Below are 18465 nucleotides of genomic sequence, written 5' to 3'. Positions count from 1 at the left end.
TAGATCTGTTACTAAACTGGTTGCTCTATGATAACACTTATCTTGACTGTCAGAAATAAAATAGCATGTGATTTTTAAAAATGGTTCAAAAGTAAAGTTGTCCTTATTTGTTTTTGCACCATTCTTTTTGAATCACCCTGTATAATGACTTCATGAAGATCTGGAAACTTTGTAAACAAGACCTCACAAAATCAGAATTACAAGTAAAAAAAAATCTTGTAAACATACAAAACAAACCGCAAACAAGAGTAGACTTTCTCTTGATCTGAAGAGGAATATAATACAAACTGATAATATGTTTCCGATCAAATTAAAAAAGGAAGGCATTTGGCATTTTCTCAGAAAACCTGTCAGTAGTAATAACATACTGAACTAACTGTCTGGGTGAAGAAGGAATCTGTTACCATTCATTTGTGCTTAACATCAGAAATGAAAAGCAAACTAGCATTAAAAACAACATGCACACCCATGATTGTATCACTGCTTTGGTGAACCCAAAGACTGCAGTCCCAGAGGTTAAGATATTTTAATATACAATCTTCCAGTGAGTTGGCTGTTCACAGGTTTTCTCTTCATCTCCACAAAATCTGTTGTAAGTTGTTTTGGGGTCAAAACCTAGAATCTCCCTTTCCTCATGAATGCGGAAGGAGAATGTTGAGACTGAGGTGCCTATAAAGTATCTGTGAAATACAGAAAAAAAAGTAGGGGAAGATTTGAACAGATTCTAAGACATGTATGATATGAAACCCAAATGTTCTGCATAAATGTTAACACCAACTATCTATGCATGCAGATGGCCATAAGACCAGTACAAGTTTCATGCAAACCAGTATTACTACTTCATATCATTTGTAGAATTCCTCTCTCTACACTATTTTGCCAGAGAAATTTGATTTTACAATCCTTAGATAGGACAATTGGGTTACTTTCACTCTATTAGAATCTTTTTACTCTTGTGACAGGATCTTGTTCTCATCTGTACTCAGCATAGCAACATGTGAAGTTGAAGGCTTTCATAGCCAGCATCCATAGTTTTTTGTGGGTTTTTCGGGCTATGTGGCCATGTTCTAGCAGAGTTAGTTTCTGACGTTTTGCCTGCATCTGTGGCTGGCATCTTCAGAGAATGCTAGCCACAGATGCTGGCGAAATGTCAGAAACAAACTCTTCTTGAACATGCCACATATTCCCCCCAAAAAAACTACAAAAAACTAAGCATAGCAACACTTTGTAATGCTGAAATTTTTAAGGTATTCTTTCTAGATCTAGTAAGTTTATTTAATATATGAGATTTGTGCTGACATGCCAGGCTGGAGACAGCAGAAAGCTTTGTACAGATGCACTCACATTGATCTCAGTATGGTGATCTATTTGTGGATGGAGCTTTAGAGAATGCTTTCCCACTTTAGTTAGTTTTTCCCTCTCCTTTGACTCAAAGACCAGACTGATTATTAAAATTAATGGTCTTGAAGGAGAAAACTACAAGTAGACAGTTCCATGCATACTGCTCCACAATTACAATGGAGTGGAGTTAAAAAGTGAAGCCTTTCCAACCACATATTGCCTAATGCTTTAGCAAGAGTTTGAGAGATTTGTCTTACAAGTCTGTCAGATATAACTATTAGTATAGTGATGTGAAAGGCCCACCTACCCACCTGGAGCCAGATGTGACAAATTCAGCATGACAGTGTATCCACACTGTAGAATTACAGCAGTTTGACACCACTTTAACTATTATGGCACCCGCCTATGGAATCCTGCAATTTGTAGTTAGATGTGGCATAAGAGCTCTGACAGAGGCGGCTAAATATCTCACAAAACTATAAATCCTGAATTCCATAGCAGTGAGCCATGGCAGTTAAAACAATGTCAAATTGCATCATTGCCACAGTGTGATAGGTGTGAAAATCTGATCCCTGTTTCATGAAAGGCAGTCACAGCATAAATACACATAACTTGTGATCCTCAAGGAGACAAATATACAGATATGCATGAAGATTTTCTAGAAGAAACCAAACAAAAAGCAACATGGTTACCTGGCATGTGCACATATCCATTGGTCAATAATTGCTATTCCTCCATCTTTGTAGTGTTCCACCTCCTCCCAAGTAGGTTCAAACCTCACCATCTGTGGAAGCAATTTCTTCAGCTCTTCAGTCTCTGAAAAGAACAGTAAATCAATGGTGTTTTCAACTGATAGACTGTATCCTACCCTAGCCACCATTTTTAAAATTCATCTGAGCTTTTTATAAGAGAAGACAGAGAAAAATAAGCAAAGGAGAAAAAGAAAAGGAGAAAAAAAGAGAATAAATGGGCATATATAATTAAAGAAAAAGAGTTAGAAAGAATGAGGAAAAAGAGTGAGTCCGCTGTCATAAACTGCACTCCCTCTGGAGACTACTACAGATTATTGTCGCTTAAAAACATTTATTCAGTCTGTAGGTTTGCTTACAAAGTAGACCAAGCATGGGAACAGGAATAGATAATTTGCACAGGCAACTGGTGAAACACTGAGGGTTAAACTCATACACCAGGATTTGCTCTAAAGCCAGATGAGTGAGAAGCCCTACCAGTGCAAGGACTGTAAGCTGTTGCAGGAGGACTGAGATGAACAAACAGTCATATTCTAATATCTGCCTGGGATATTCCTGGTATACCTTGCATACCAATCACTGGCTGTTTTATTCTTGGATGGGTGGATGGGAACTCTCCCTAGGTTCTGGCCTTGCTTCCTAGGTGGGCCACTGTGATGCTGGGCAAATCGAAGAACAGCTTCCATGTGCACTGGAACAATGCCTCACAACTTCTGGTCATAGAATTCAAGACCTCCCAGTTTCAACAGTACATCAGGTCCACCATGAAAAATAAGGCCTAGATCATCACAAGATGCCTTGTCCTAGGCTTGGGGAGGGAGGACAACTATGGTGGTGGCTAACTTTTGCCCCCATTTAAGTCCAACCAGCCACAGTTCTGGAGGCTTTCAAGAGCAAGAGCAGACTTTTGGGGGAGATGTTTTCACCCGGGGGGGGGGGACGCTTTTGGGGTAGTGCTGTAAATAAACACAGTGTAAGGCTGAATGAGTACTAGACCATGGACATTTATACCATACTCCATAGATGTGCAATATGCAGTCTGTACAATCGCTTCTTCCACTGTCCTAATGGAAGCAGGAGAAATGGGGACAGTTACTTTGCAGCGAAAGGGAACTGAAACATGCAGCTAGGTATGGCAATCTCTCTTCCAGACTCTGCTTGGACACAGTTCTGGCTTAATATTAAAGAGGTTTTTCTTGGGGGGGACACAAATTATTAAATTACATACCCTCCACAATGGCATCAGTGGCTACATAAACTCTCTCAAGTTTGTGCAACTTCAAAAGGCTGTGGATTTTCTTAACTGCTCCCTGGATGCTAGGCACATCACTTCTGTGACCCCAAATGAAGTCTTTCCGTCTGAGATGAACTGCAAGGTATGGGCCACCTATGGCCATGCCCAGCTTTACCTAGCACAGAAGAACATGCTGAAACTGAAATAAAATGGCATGGATTCAGTGAGAAAATAGCTCTGCACAAAAGCTCAATTTCTCCATTTGCAATATTCACTGTTAACTGTCAATTAGCATATTTAATTAGTTCTCCTCAACAGCTTTAATTAGGCATAGTTAAGATAACTTAGTTTACAAATATATACAAATTTGGAACCCGGGCACTGTACACAAGATATCATTCTACATGGATGCTCTCTATTGGGACAATATATTTATAACATCAGCGAAACACACATGCATCCACTTCATCGTATGTACGCTGGAGTTTATGTGGAGATTACAGACAAAGAAGTGGTAAAAAATGCATGTGGAACAGACTTCAAATTGTCTATTATGTTAGATTTCCTATCATATTTGTAAATTCCTTTCCTCCTATAGATCTTTCTAAATGACCTTTTAAATTCTTAGATAATTATTCTTGAAAATAATTTACTTCTTCAGAGGACTACTGAAATTTCACAAATTGCAGTTTGTTGGTAACATTTTACTTGTTACTACAGCAATTATAAATTCCCTCTTAAAATACTATCTAAGTAACTTTATAGTTGTTATAAGAAGAGATCTATGTGGTCTAAGAGTGCCCAGTTTCAGATCTGTTCATAGGATAATTATTTTTTTTCAACTTTTCTTGATATATATTGGCAATTTGCTTTGTTTTTGCTGCCCTTGTAAGAGATAAGTATCATCTGATGTAGATGTTTGTTATTACTGCAGGTGTTCATGATTACCAAACTGACTAATTTTTGCTTCATTACTTTTGCATTATTTAAACTGCACTGAGAGGGCAACTTAAATTGGGACCTAAAATTATTTTAAATAAAAAATAAATTGATTTGGGTATTCGGAGGGTGTCCTTACTTTCGTTCACTTCAAAAGTACAGCCATGCAGATAGGCAAATGGGATAAAGGCCTGAATCAACTGGACCTTTTTATGACTTAAAGGCAGGATGGAGGATACAGAATAAAAGACAGACAGATAGTAAAAAATAGGAGTCTGATTTGAACACTGCACTGTTGTCATTAAATGTGCAAGCTCAGTCTATCAAATTTCAGATTTTCCTTATAATTCAGTAGCTACTGCCCAAGCTACTGTAGTTCCTGCACATTTAGACTGGCTATCTAGTCCAGTGATGTTTCTTTCATGAGCCACTACATATTATGGCAATCTTAACTACTTCTTCCAGTGAGACATTTGGAGACAGGATTTCCTGGAAAAACTTTGAACTCATTTGATCAGCAATGTGTCCATGCAGCATCTTAGGGTGGTCACTCTTTGGTTCCCAGAAATGTCAGTGAATAATAGTTTGAGTTTTTTGTGGGCCTTTCAGGCTATGTGGCCATGTTCTAGAAGAGATTTCTGCTGGCGAAATGTCAGAAACAAACTATTCTAGAACATGGCCCCATAGCCCGAAAGACCCACAAAAAACTCGACTTCACAATAGTTTGAGCCTTCAAGTTGACTTATCATTTCCCTCACAGCTGTGGTTTCTTCATGGTTTTCTTTAAACGAAAAGCAATCACAACAAAAGTAAAGCCTTACAAGACAATTGATGAAATAAATCTTCAACATTATTTTACCTTCATTTTTGTCCAGTCCTCAACATACTGTGTGCTGTCCTTCTCATCAGTAGAGTTTAAGTACTGGTTTCTAAACAAATCCCCCACCACACGGAGATGTTTAGCAAACACCATACTTCGACGAGTCTGTTAAAAAAGAAGAAGAGATACCAACAAACGAGATTAGATTAATTACAGGAATAAATCTCTTGGCAAATACACAATTTAACAGCAATGATAACACTAATGAAATGTGATAAAATACAGTTGGCCATCTACATCGGTGGCTTTGACTTTTGTGGATTTAATTATCTACAGATTTGATTATGTAATATATTCTCTCTAGGAATGTTTAGATGGGCCAGTGTAACTCTATGGTCAATGTCTGCCAGAAATCACACTGAGGATGTAGAGATTATATTGCTTTAGTTCAGAGCTCTGCATGTTACTTTTTTGTCTAAAATTCCCCAAAATTGCTAACCTGCATGCTTACATGGGGATTTGTGAGTAGTTTTCTCTCTCTCTCTCTCTCTAACATTTATATAAATAATATAAAAATAGATAGCTTTATGAATACTGAAAGAGATGGGTACTGCATTGAAGAACACACTCTCATTGGATAAACAACATAATCACAGATTAAAATAGTATTTATTAATAACTTTAAAAATTAACATGATTATTCCAAAGTCACAGTGGCAGGTATATATACAGCACTGTTGTTGTTAGCTGCCCTTCAACTCATGGTGACCATGTGGATGAGACATCTCCAAGAATCCCTATCCTCCACTGCATTCTTGCCCAGATCCTGCAAGCCCTTGCTCATAACCCCCCTGATTGAGCTATCCATCTGGTTTGTGGTCTACCTCTCTTTCTTCTACCCTCTACCTTTCCTAGCATTATTGTTTTTTCTAGTGATCCGTGCCTTCTCATGACATGGCCAAAGTACAATAGACTCAACTTGATCATCTTAGCTTCCAAGGAGAGCCCTGGTCTGATCTGTACAAGAACCTATTTGTTTGTTTTCTTGGCTGACCATGGTATCCTGAGTACTCTTCTGCAGCACCACATTTCAAATGAGTTGATTTTCTTTTGGTCTCCTTCCTTCACTATCCAGCTCTCACATCCATACATGGTAATTGGGAATACAGTGGCCTGGACAATTCTAGCTTTAGTGCTCAGTTGTATGTCTTTGCTCTTCAGTATCTTGTCCAGTTCTTTCATAGTTGCCCTTCCCATTCCTAGTTTTCTTATTTTTTGACTGTAGTCTTCATTCTGGTTAATGTTTGATCCCAGATATGGGAATTCTTCTAACTATTTCAATTTTCTCATTGTCTAGACTGAATTTGTGTATTTCTTCAGTGGTCATGATTATTGTTTTCTTTATGTTCAGCACCAGACCTGCCTTTGCATTTTCATCTTTGACCTTACTTTGTATTTCTTTAATGACCAGTCAAGAGGCAAGTCTAAAAGGTGAAGGCATAAAACCAGCATGTTCTTTCTAAAGTGTTTTCCCGGTTATTCTTTTAGAAGTTTCTTCCAGAATTTCCAGCGAGATAGAGGAATGCCATATAAAACTCCATCTTTCCAGAAAATTCTTCTCCTTCTCCTCCTCTTCTCTCATAACCCTGATTTTGAAAATTAAATTCTCATTTAAAGCTAGATCTAGCACTTCATAAAATCAGGATACTCAATACTCAAATTTCCAAATCTGAGCAATCAGCATCTGCACCACCATTAAAATTTGTGATATTAAATGTTATTCTAAGTCTAAAATGTGTAGGCATAAAACCTACACATTTGTTTATGCTCATAAAGAAAAGAAAAGAAAAGTAGCTCATTCCTCCATGCAGTCTTTTCTCTGGTAACTTCTATTAACAGCTAAATTTCAAAACTGAATACTCTAGGCAGGGCAATGAAGCCACACGCATACAAAAAGTTCCTTGTTCTCCACATCCTCTCTGGTATAGGGGCTAATATTTTTGCTAAATAAAGACAATTTTGAGGAGTTGCAATACCATCTGTAGATTTGTATGCCCCTTCACTTATAGTCACTGAAACTGATCTAAGCTTATTAGCGATCTGCACATCTAAATCAAATCCCCAAACAATTTTCACATTATTCCTAACACTTTTATCCTCTTCTGTAAAATTGTTATATATCCTAGTTACAAGATTCTTTGGATATCAGGTTAAGAGTGGTACATTCCCTTTCAAATTCAGTCATTCATTTGGGTGGCCCCTGTAATGTTAGCAGCATGACATAATCTAAAGATATCCAATATGTTTAATCAATATAATATTCTGGAATTCTTATTACAAAATAAATGCTTATGAAATAGATGGAGTTAATGTGGTACAAGTAAGGATTTGGTGAAAAAAGGTGGGACAATTTCATACAAGGAGGCCACCCAGAAAAAGCATGATTACAGACTCTCTTTTTTCTAGTTTCTTCGTGTTAAGCATTATATTGAGGGACTCATAAAGCTGAAATAGTATCTACATAATACAAAATACAGTGGGCTACAAAACTGCTAGCCTTGAGGAAATTTTTGCCAAGTGACAAATTATAAGTGGATCGCCTGGAAAGGACTGCTAAAATACTTACATTCCAGTAGTCTTTCCCTCCATAGTGGTCATGCAGAAGATTTTCAGCTCTGTCTAGCATCACTGACCTACCAAAAATGATAAAACAGTCAGTTGGTCTAATAAAGTTGCTGACTGATAAAGCTGAGTGTACACTGCCAAACAGTCTTAAATGGATTGATGGATTACAGTGATGCTATGACCCTGAGTCTGCAAGACCTGAGCAACACTGTTAGTAACAGGGTCTCTTGGAGGTCTCTAGTTCGGAAAATCATCATAAATCGAAGGTGACAATGACAAGTGACAGGATGGGCCTCACAGGAGAGGGATAGGCAAAGAACTGACCCTATGGTTTCTCTCTGTTCTAACTGGTGGTACTGTCTGAGCCCTGGCTGACCTTTGGAACAGGAAAATGACCCAGGTGGTTCACAAAATTGTGCTTAAATCTCTTCTCCAGAGCGTAATCTGCCAGATTACATTCCTCACTTTTCTAAGACCTGGTGGTGATGAAATTAATGGGAAAATGGATGTAGCAACTGAGGAGACTGGCTGGGAGTGGATGAAGATAAGCAGCGAGACTGACTGAGGTTTAGTCTATGGAGGTGATGATGGAAAGAATTCCTAATTTCTCAGTCAAGACTAAATCAGCATAATGTTGCTCACTGGAGTGATTCTGTACAGTGAAGGGCCTGTTTTACCCTTTGAGGGAGATGAGGCTTTCATGGTCTGCTTTGTTTGATTTGTGCAACACTTTACTATTAAAATCACTTGTAGTTCTTATATAGATTCTGCTCTGCTGTCAACATGGCTTGGAAACATCTACGTTGGATTAATGTAACTCATTGCCTTTAAAATAGTTTGTAATGTTCTGTTACCTCAAATGAAGTAGCCAGATTGTTGTCAGGATCTATATATGGGAATACATTACACTAAAGTTGTGCAAACTATCTTAGCTTGCAATTCATTGCAGGTTCAGTTTAAAGTGCTATGATAAGCCGTAGCTGGTTTGTGCCCAGGCTATTTGAAGAACCATTCTCATATCTTCAGGTCTCTGCTTTAAGTGTGCACCCCACTGCTACAATTGGTTTATTGCTGGTTTGTTCACATTTACAGTTATTTTGTATTTTATGCTGACTCTGTTCTTATTTAGTTGAATATACTTTTTAAGCTAACTTGTTGCCAAGCTAAGACAACCCGCCAGAGCAGCTTTTTGAGGGAATGTGGCTGCAATGAAAACTGGCAAAACTGGATTCCCCTTTTCCACTAGGGGCATCCTATGAGCAGAATCCCACTTGGTCCAGTCCAGAACTGGCATAGTTACTGATTTCAATGTGACATAAAGTTCAGCTTAAGAGTGGGTAACATATGGCCCTCCTGCTGTTGTTGAGACTCTCAATACCTGATAGTTCCAGCCAGTATGACTAGTGATCTGAGAGATGTAGGCCAAAACAGCTAGAGGACAACATGTTACTTACATTTAATGCAGATGGTCCCTGATGAGTGTCCATTTTTATTTAATTAATACTTGAACTAGTATTTGAAAGTCAATTGTCCTAAAATTATGGTAGAGCTTAGGATAGATTCTCAGGCTGTGTGGTATGATTTGAACTTGATAAAACTGTAGGCACACCCGAGGTAAGATTTTTATATTCTAATGGTAAGTGTCTGAATAGTGTCATCATAAAATTCAGAAGTGAGACCAAAATATCTACATCAAAACTGTTTACGCTGCAGAGTTTAAAATGTTTCTACAATGAAATAAATGGGGGGGGGGGGGGCAAAAGCAGAGTTCTTCCCCCTACCGCCAACTGTGCCTGCATCCCCTTACTGCGAAATATTTGAAACTGAGATCACAAAAAAATTTAAATTATTTGTAACTCTCTACATATGTGTGAGAGAATAAGAGACTCACTTTCTTCTCTTTCTATAAATTAAAAGGAATCCAAGATAACATCCAAGATAAAAATTAAATACAACATGTCTCACCGAGCAGAGATGTTCAAAAGCAATGGTGCTATGACAGAGGCAGAGCCCTGGACAGATAAACAGGTTACATTCAGGCCCCGAGTTTCTTCATAACCCCAGAACCAGCCCCTACAAATTTAGATGAAGATATTGAAATATTAAGTATATGCAAACAACTACAAATAAAAACAACAAGCACTCAACTGTTAGTGCCTAGGTTTTTTTTTAAAAAAAAATCTATATGATTTTTTTAGAAGAAGAAGTAATATTTTTATTTGACTGTCAACAATAATTTGATTTTCAACAGTCTTTCTTTGTATGGCAATAACATGACTGTGGTCCAAACCACACCGCAGAAATAATCCAGTAGGAGAACGTTTTAACTGCCCTGGCTCAGTTCTAGGGAATGCTGGGAATTGTAATTTATTATGGCATCAGAGCTCTCTGACAGAGAAAGCTAAATGTTTCAGAAAGCTACAATACCAAAAATTCTCTAGCACTGAGCCAGGGCAGTTAAAGCAGTCTCAAACTGGTTTATTTCTGCAGTGTGTTTTCGACCAGTGACTAATAGCTCATTTTAGTATGAGGGCTTAAAACCATTCACTGGGATGAAGGTACAAGCTAAAACGAACAGCTATACAACGGAGTTATCTCTTTCTTTTACAGAATTACAGGCCATCCTAAATTTACTGGGTAGACCATAATTTTGTTAAATTAAATAAACAGATGATTTCTGGGCAGGGAGTGAGGAAGGCATCAAAAAATAGTATCACGTGACAATTCACAGGACTACTTAACAACTATTAGCATAATAAATTCAGCCTAACTCTAAGTTTACAGACAGAAAATAAACAAGTCAAGAAACAGTACAAACAGCTGCAAGATGCAAAAAGTGAAGCTGAACAAGAAAAAACAGACTTTAATTATATCAAAGTGTATCTTTCCCTACAATAACCAGCTGTGGTAGCCAAGTAACCAGAAGTAGCTGTTGATGAACTCCTAGACAACAAATTGTGTTCAGTTCTCATGCAAAACATTAACTGAGGTATCATGTACTGGTGAGAAAATCAAGGGTGTATTTAAATATTAAAAATTAGCTTTAGAACCAACAGCTGCCTAGATTTAAACTGCATTGTACTCCATGACAGATGCTTATGGCACTGACCTTCATGGGATGGATATTTCTCACTAGGATGTCATGATCATAAAGAGAAGCAGCAGGAACATTCTTAACACATTGGGTGGAACACAATTCCATTTTTGCCATTCTCTCCAGGGAGCAAATCACACCTGTTACCTGCCCAGGTGAGCCCTCCCCTAAACAATGTCCAGGACATGGGTACACTGCCCTTAGTGGGGTGACACAGGGTTGGAGATGTCTGCAAACCGAGGTAGAGCCTGTTGTGAAAGACTGGATTCTGCTCTTGGCATGTGCTTCTATTTTGGGTGGATTCTATTAGGAATGTTTTCTTTATTTATAAAACATTTCTATAACATCCTTGGTAAACCACCCTGAAGGTAAGTTACAATAAAATATCAATCCAAGAGTATCAGCTGGAAGAAAATAGGTAAAACAAACAGACAAAATTAAGACACATTAAAAACCTGGTGAAACAAACATAACTTAACTGTGCCTGCATGGCAATGGGTTGGACTAGATTGACCTCGTGGTTTCGTCCAACTGTACAATTCTATTATTCAAACCAACAACCTAAATAGTGCTAATCAAAGTGTTGGACAATGGACCAGTGTCAGTCAGTCCCTGAATCATCTGGTCCCAGTCCCCAGAGAGCTTCTATGGAAGAAACAACCGTAGCCCAGAGACACAAATATGGTATGCGTTCCTGGCACACTAGGGAAAAAAGTTGCTGGACCTTCACACCAAAAAGTTTAAGATGCACTGACCTAAGTGCCAACAGAGAAAATTGATACATTTATTGGGCCACCCAAAATGTGCAAAATATATTATACTAGCTTTCAAAGCCCACTGGCCTCTCCACTAGATAAAGATGTTAATTATCATACAGGAGAAGAAATATAACAGTGGCAGAATCATAGGACTGGACCTTGTTTGAACTGTTTGCTTCAATCATTGTTTATGGTGCATTCTGACTTTTCTTTTATTTAACAGGGAAATGGGCAGTGTAACCATTCAGTCTAACTGATCTTGTTAGGAGGGTACAAACATCATTAGGACTCTAAAGATTTTGAGGTGCAAAGAAAAGTGTACAAAACAGCATTAGTTGTCAACCACTGGAGATACAAGTCCCTCAGTGCTGAAATTGAAATCTTTCCCCCCAGCTGACTAAAGAACACTGAGTATGCCAAAAAGTGAGGCACTTTTGGCCCAGTTCTAATCTTAATACAACTATTATCACAGAAGATTACCTGTAGTATTTATGTCTGTCTGTTGAATACATGAGTTGGTCAATGCATGGTCTTTCATCTATTTTCTCTTCCCAAGTCCCTTCTTTCCATCCTTCAGCATAGTTTTGTAGGACATACACCTGGTCAATAAAGGGCCCACCAGCCTCTGGATAACAAGCAAACAAATATCAGACAGTATTATATGGATTTCATTTTATATAGTAGATATGAAAGAAAGTCCTACAACGTAACTAGTTGTAGTCAATTGCAGCTACTTCCCAAGCTTTGTATTTCCAAAAACTAGCAGGGCAGTAAGTGGAAAGGGACTTGAGCGGGAGGCTTCTGCGTGGATCATTGCATTTTCAGAAAAAGAATAATACTATGATGAGAAGTCATATTATCTGAAAAGTTGATGAAAACTACATTTAAATGTTATAATTAAATATTGTGCAAGTATAAATGTGCATTAACTAAAATGCTTAGTCTTTGACTTTGCTGTGACTTCCAACAGGGCAAACTCACACATATATGTATTTAAAAGGGCATGGCCATGGTGAGAAACTTAGCAATTATAATTACAATTCCACTTTACTGATGGTCTGCATTTTACTGTAATAACACAATTTAACTGAATGAACATCGACGAGACCTGGGATGATACTACTTCAAGATAGCTCAGGTTCTGGAAAAGTGTACTTTATTTTTCCATTGCAAAAATGCAGCTATTCTGAGTCAGCTGTAGTTGTAACTGTTACTGTGACATTCTACATAGCTCAGTATTTTTACTGAGTTGATAATTCTCATTTCTCATTTGTATGTACATTTTAAAAATAAAAAATTATATCAAAAATTCATACATATAATTAATTTTTTTAGTATATTTTACCTGAAATAAATTCTTCATACTCAATGACAGGTATGTTTTTATTGAGACTTGGAACATCAAAAAATTCAAACCAAGGTATTTGAACCTGATGGATGTCAGGACTCTGCCAGTGATAAAGACGTCCCCAGGGAGGCAAAACCAATACCCATGCTTCACTTTTAAGCAAAGTCTTTATAAGAGAGGCAACTCGGATATAGACATCTCTACGAAGGTTAAAACCTTCCGGTGGGTTTACATCATACAAAAGATACCTAGAAATAACAAACAAACAAACAAACAAACAAATAATATTACTTGTAAGCCATGATGCTGAATCGCTTCTGTGTACTGTATTTCTCATTTCTAAAGGAGACAAAAAGATTTAATATTTGATAACAAATGATAACAATATCAGAAGAGAATTTCAGAACTCAAAGAGTATCAGTTACAAAACTTTATTGTAGGTGAAAGTATTCCATCCTTCCATTAATTATGATATATTGCATCCAACTTTTACAAGTAGCATCTTTTCCCTTTTTTGAAATGTAAAACTCACAACCTGTGACATTTTTGGCTCAAATTAAAGTACTAAAGAAACTATTTATTCTTATTCTGATTCTAGTCACTGTTGTATTTCCCCAGTGAGGAAAAGTATTGTCTAATGTGAAGTCGAAGGCTTTCACAACTGGAATCCACAGTGTTTTGTGGGATTTTCAGGTTATGTGACTGTGTTCTGGAAGAGTTTATTCCTGACGTTTCGCCAGCATCTGTGGCTGGCACTTTCAGAGACTGCTGGCATGGAAGAGAGTGGGGTATAGACCCTTGGTTGAGAGGAACTGATTTACATGTTAATCTCTGTGTTGGTTTGTTGTTGAATGGCAAGTCCTCAGGGTGTCCATTTAATTAATGATCCATTTTCTGCTGGGAAATCCCCCTGATCCCTGGCATGGGCTCGGTCTTGATTTTGGTGTTTTTCAGGACTGGTAGCCAAATTTTGTTTACTTTAAGGATTTGTTATTTCCTGTTGACTATGTTTCTGAACCATCTGAACAACATCCACCTGAACATCCAATTCATGGTGGGGGGGGGGAAAAAGGAAGGAACATTGCCATACTTGGATGTCCTAGGCAACTGCAAATCATACCAACGTTTGGACTATGGACTACACAGTATATAGAAAACCTAAACACAGAGACAGATACCTAAACAAGAACTCCAACCATCACCAAGGACAAAAAAGTAGCACAACAAAAACATTGTTAAACAGGGCAAAAAGGATCTGTGAACCCCACTTCTTGGCAGATGAACTGAAGTACCTAGACTGGGCTCTACAGGCTAATGGTTACTCCAGCTCAGACATCAGAAGGGCTGCCAGACCCAGAAAAACCCATAGGAGTGAAGACAAACAACCACCCAAAGGGAGGTATTTTTTTTACCATACATCAAAGGAGTCACATAAAGAATAGGGAAACTGTTGAGGAAACACAACCTCTAAATGGTCTACAAACCGATCAAGAAAATCAAGCAAATGCTGTGCTCAGTGAAGGACAGGAGAGACCCTTTCATGGCTGCAGTTTACCGCATACCATGCAGCTGTGGACAAGTCTACATAGGGACCAGGAAACGCAGCGTTCAAACACAAATCAAGGAACACAAGAGAAACTGCAGACTGGGTCAGCCAGAAAAATCAGCAGTAGCAGAACACATTATAAACCATCCTGGGCATACTGAAAATACTGAAATTCTGAACCATGCCAACAACTATGCCCTCAACGGGAAAGAAGAAACCCTACATGAAAACAGTAACACACTCTTAATACCCCCGTTTTCCAACCCAGGATCACTGCCCGAGTGGCTCTCCATAACCTCTTCCTTGCTGAAGGGTCTTCAATGAAGGTTCCAAACGCATGGCAGAAATAATCCAGATAGAGACTGCTTTAACTGCCCTGGTTCAGTGCTACAGAATCCAAGAAACTGTAGTTTATTGTGGCGTCAGAGCTCTCTGACTGAGAAGGCTAAATATCTCACAAACACTACAGTCCTCAGAATTCCCTAGCATTGAACCAGGGCAGTTAAAGTGGTCTCAAACTGGGTTATTTCTGCAGTGTGTTTTGGACTGAAATTAATAACTCTGTGGGTGCATATACACCAGTGATTCCCAAAGTTTGGTCTTCCAGGAGTTTTGGACTTCAGCTCCCAGAACTCCTGACTGTTGACCAAGGTGTCTGGGCCTCCTGAGAGTTGAAGTCCAGAACATCTGGAAGACCAAAGTTTGGGAATCACTGATCTACACTGTCAAAATGATGCAGTTGAACACTTCCAAGCGCTGAAGTTCCATCCTATGGAATCCTTGTAGCATTACAAGGTCTTCAGCCTTCTCTACCAAAGAGTGCTGGTGCCTCACAACACAACTAATCCCAGGATTTTGTAGGATGTTTACACTCACAGCTGATGATCTCCTTATACTCTCTAAGTGGCGGTTCATGGACTGGTGCTGATCCTTCCAATGAGGAGACAAAGAACATTCAAAAGGGGACAATAAAAGCGGTCCCTCGTAAACAAGTGTTAAATTGGTGGGTTGGCTGGAATAGAAGCTGCACCTCTGAGGCTGCATCCACACTAGAGAAATAACCCAGTTTGACACCGCTTTAACTGCCTTGGCTCAAGGCTATAGAATTCTGGGAATTGGAGTTTGTTGTGGGCCCAGAGCGGACCCCACTACAAACTCCGACTCCCAGAATTCCATAGCCTTGAGCCAAGGCAGTTGAAGCGGTGCCAAACCAGGTTATTTTTCTAGTGTGGATGCAGCTTGAATGCCCCAAGGCAAACCACTCTCTGTTCCAACGCAGATTAAAAATAAGCCAGCGGCCATTTTCCCACTCCAACCGGGGTGACCACATGTCGCAAAAGGACAAGGCACTGCGAACTGAAGGACATTCAAGAAAGATGTGAGGCATTGCAAAATAAAAGCTGAAAATGCAATTAGAAATGAAAATGCATGCTTATTGATACCCTAAGTGGAGAATATTTTGGAATATCTCTTGGACAGAAAGTGGAAATGTAGGGCATGTCCAGGAAAAGGAGGATGTTTGGTCACCCTGACCCCGACCCTGACCCACAAACTGCAGAGTGACCAGGTTTCCTCACTGCAAAGGAGGGTAAGGCAACGCAAATGGTAGAATATTCAAGCAAAATGGAAAACACGCTCAAATAAAAGCTTGAAACACTCGGATTAACATCAATCCACGATTCTCGGTAATGCTCCAAAGGGAGGACATTTTGGAGTTCCTCCAGGAACAGAAGGCTGAAATGGAGGACAGGTCTTGGAAAAGGAGGACGGCCTCTGGTCACCCTGTACTCAATGGGCGCCTTGGTCATGCTCCAAAGGGAGGACATTTTGGAGTTCCTCCAGGAACAGAAGGCTGAAATGGAGGACAGGTCTTGGAAAAGGAGGATGGCCTCTGGTCACCCTGTACTCAATGGGCGCCTTGGTCATGCTCCAAAGGGAGGACATTTTGGAGTTCCTCCAGGAACAGAAGGCTGAAATGGAGGACAGGTCTTGGAAAAGGAGGATGGCCTCTGGTCACCCTGTACTCAATGGGGGCCTTGGTCATGCTCCAAAGGGAGGACATTTTGGTATTACGACCAGAGAGAAGGTGGAAAAGGAAGATATAAACTAGAAAAGGAGGAGGATCACTGGTCACTCTGTACACAATGGATCCCTCAGTGATGCTCCAAATGGAGGACATTTGGGAATGCCTCCTGGACAGAAGTTGGAAATGAGGATATATACTGGAAAAGGAGGACTTCTGATCACCTGGTTCCCAATGGGCTTTTTAGTGATGCTCCAAATGGAGGACATTTGGGAATGCCTCCTGGTCAGAAGGCTGAAATGGAGGGCACAAACTCTGGGAGGAGGAGGCCCTGTCTGGGCATTGGGGCCTTCCCATTTTCCCTCCGGAGGGCAATATGGAAGAAGGCAACTTCTGGGAGCCCTTTTTCCAAAATGGCAGTGCATCCACACTGGGGAAATAACCCGCTTTGATACCGCTTTAACTCTTTCGGTGACTCTTTGCTATGGAATTCTGGGAGTTGGAGTTTGTTGTGGGGGCCCCACAACAAACTCCAACTCCCAGAATTCCATAGCAAAGAGCCAGACAACAAGTTAAAGCGCCGCCAAACCGGGGTTATTTCCCCAGTGTGGATGCAGCCTTCGAAGAAAGAAAGAAAGAAAGAAAGAAAGAAAGAAAGGAAGGGGGCGTTGCTGTTGTTGTTCCAAGGCGGTACTGTCTCCCTTTCCTCACCGTCTGAGGGAAGCCGCTGCGGCCGGGAAAGAAGCGACCCCACGCCCCGCCTGGAAGGCCTCCAAGGGCGGCTGGGCGACGACGGCGAGGCCGAGGAGGAGCAGGAGGAAAAGGCCGAGGCCGGGAGAGGGCCCCCTGAAGAGGAACCCGCTCCCCGGCGCCATCTGCGGCCTATAAGAGGAGGAGGAGGAGGAAGGCGGGCCTAGGGCTAGGCCTATCGGGAAACTCCTCCTTAGTGGGCCCAGGCCCCTCTTGTACCTCAGAAGCCTGAACAGAACACTTGGGCAGAGGGTGCCTCTCCAGGAGGCATTGCAAAATGCCCTCCATTTGGAGCACCACTGAGGAGCCCATTGAGCAAAAGGTGACCAAAGGTCCTCCTTTTCCAGGCTGTGTCCTCCATTTAAGGCTCCTGTCCAGGAGGGATTGCAAAATGCCCTCCATTTGGAGCACCACTGAGGAGCCCATTGAGTACAAGGTGACCAAAGGTCCTCCTTTTCCAGGCTGTGTCCTCCATTTAAGGCTCCTGTCCAGGAGGCATTGCAAAATGCCCTCCATTTGGAGCACCACTGAGGAGCCCATTGAGCAAAAGGTGACCAAAGGTCCTCCTTTTCCAGGCTGTGTCCTCCATTTAAGGCTCCTGTCCAGGAGGGATTGCAAAATGCCCTCCATTTGGAGCACCACTGAGGAGCCCATTGAGTACAAGGTGACCAAAGGTCCTCCTTTTCCAGGCTGTGTCCTCCATTTAAGGCTCCTGTCCAGGAGGCATTGCAAAATGCCCTCCATTTGGAGCACCACTGAGGAGCCCATTGAGTAAAAGGTGACCAAAGGTCCTCCTTTTCCAGGCTGTGTCCTCCATTTAAGGCTCCTGTCCAGGAGGAATTGCAAAATGCCCTCCATTTGGAGCACCACTGAGGAGCCCATTGAGCAAAAGGTGACCAAAGGTCCTCCTTTTCCAGGCTGTGTCCTCCATTTAAGGCTCCTGTCCAGGAGGCATTACAAAATGCCCTCCATTTGGAGCACCACTGAGGAGCCCATTGAGTAAAAGGTGACCAAAGGTCCTCCTTTTCCAGGCTGTGTCCTCCATTTCTGGCTCCTGTCCAGGAGGAATTGCAAAATGCCCTTTGGTCCAAACACTGTTTAAGAGCTTTGTACGATCCTCCGGAATCACCCAGATCTGCACAACGTTGTGTCTTTTGTGCTAAGTTGATCCACCACTTGTTCTGAATGTCTCGGAGTTTTTGTTGGAGTTGACTACATGCGAGGCGAAAGGCTGCTTT

General features: G+C 40.5%; 1 protein-coding gene across 2 annotated transcripts; it reads right to left on the bottom strand.

The window, feature by feature from the left end:
- Positions 1 to 143: 143 nt before the first annotated feature.
- LOC149305393 (GDP-fucose protein O-fucosyltransferase 2-like) lies at positions 144 to 18053 on the bottom strand. Of its 2 annotated transcripts, none has more exons than XM_089478091.1 (9): positions 17189 to 18053; positions 12906 to 13156; positions 12041 to 12185; positions 9674 to 9781; positions 7710 to 7776; positions 5123 to 5248; positions 3319 to 3499; positions 2034 to 2205; positions 144 to 680 (listed from the first exon to the last, which is right to left on the bottom strand). In XM_089478091.1, the coding sequence occupies exons 1-9, from the start codon at positions 17350 to 17352 to the stop codon at positions 527 to 529; spliced, it is 1368 nt and encodes a 455-aa protein (XP_089334217.1). In that variant the 5' UTR covers positions 17353 to 18053; the 3' UTR covers positions 144 to 526. The 2 variants fall into 2 exon arrangements, with proteins under 2 accessions (XP_089334217.1, XP_089334216.1); XM_089478090.1 differs by having other exon boundaries at positions 2034 to 2157; positions 17189 to 17763.
- Between the last annotated feature and the right edge of the window lie 412 nt (positions 18054 to 18465).

Source organism: Sceloporus occidentalis, unplaced genomic scaffold (assembly GCF_023333645.1).
Source record: "Sceloporus occidentalis isolate IW3139 unplaced genomic scaffold, rSceOcc1.0.p SCAF_12, whole genome shotgun sequence".
In the NCBI taxonomy this organism is placed as follows: Eukaryota; Metazoa; Chordata; class Lepidosauria; order Squamata; family Phrynosomatidae; genus Sceloporus; species Sceloporus occidentalis.
Note: the sequence above shows the minus strand (reverse complement) of the source record. Positions and strands in the feature narration are given on the sequence as shown.

What these genes read in the sequence shown, in the direction of transcription:
- LOC149305393 (XM_089478091.1), bottom strand. Translation starts at nt 17,352, where the DNA reads ATGGCGCCGGGGAGCGGGTTCCTCTTCAGGGGGCCCTCTCCCGGCCTC. An exon ending in CTTTTGAACATCTCTGCTCG is followed by an intron (nt 7,777 to 9,673) that starts GTGAGACATGTT and finishes CATTTTTGGTAG; the next exon opens with GTCAGTGATGCTAGACAGAG. An exon ending in AGGACTGGACAAAAATGAAG is followed by an intron (nt 3,500 to 5,122) that starts GTAAAATAATGT and finishes CTTCTGTGCTAG; the next exon opens with GTAAAGCTGGGCATGGCCAT.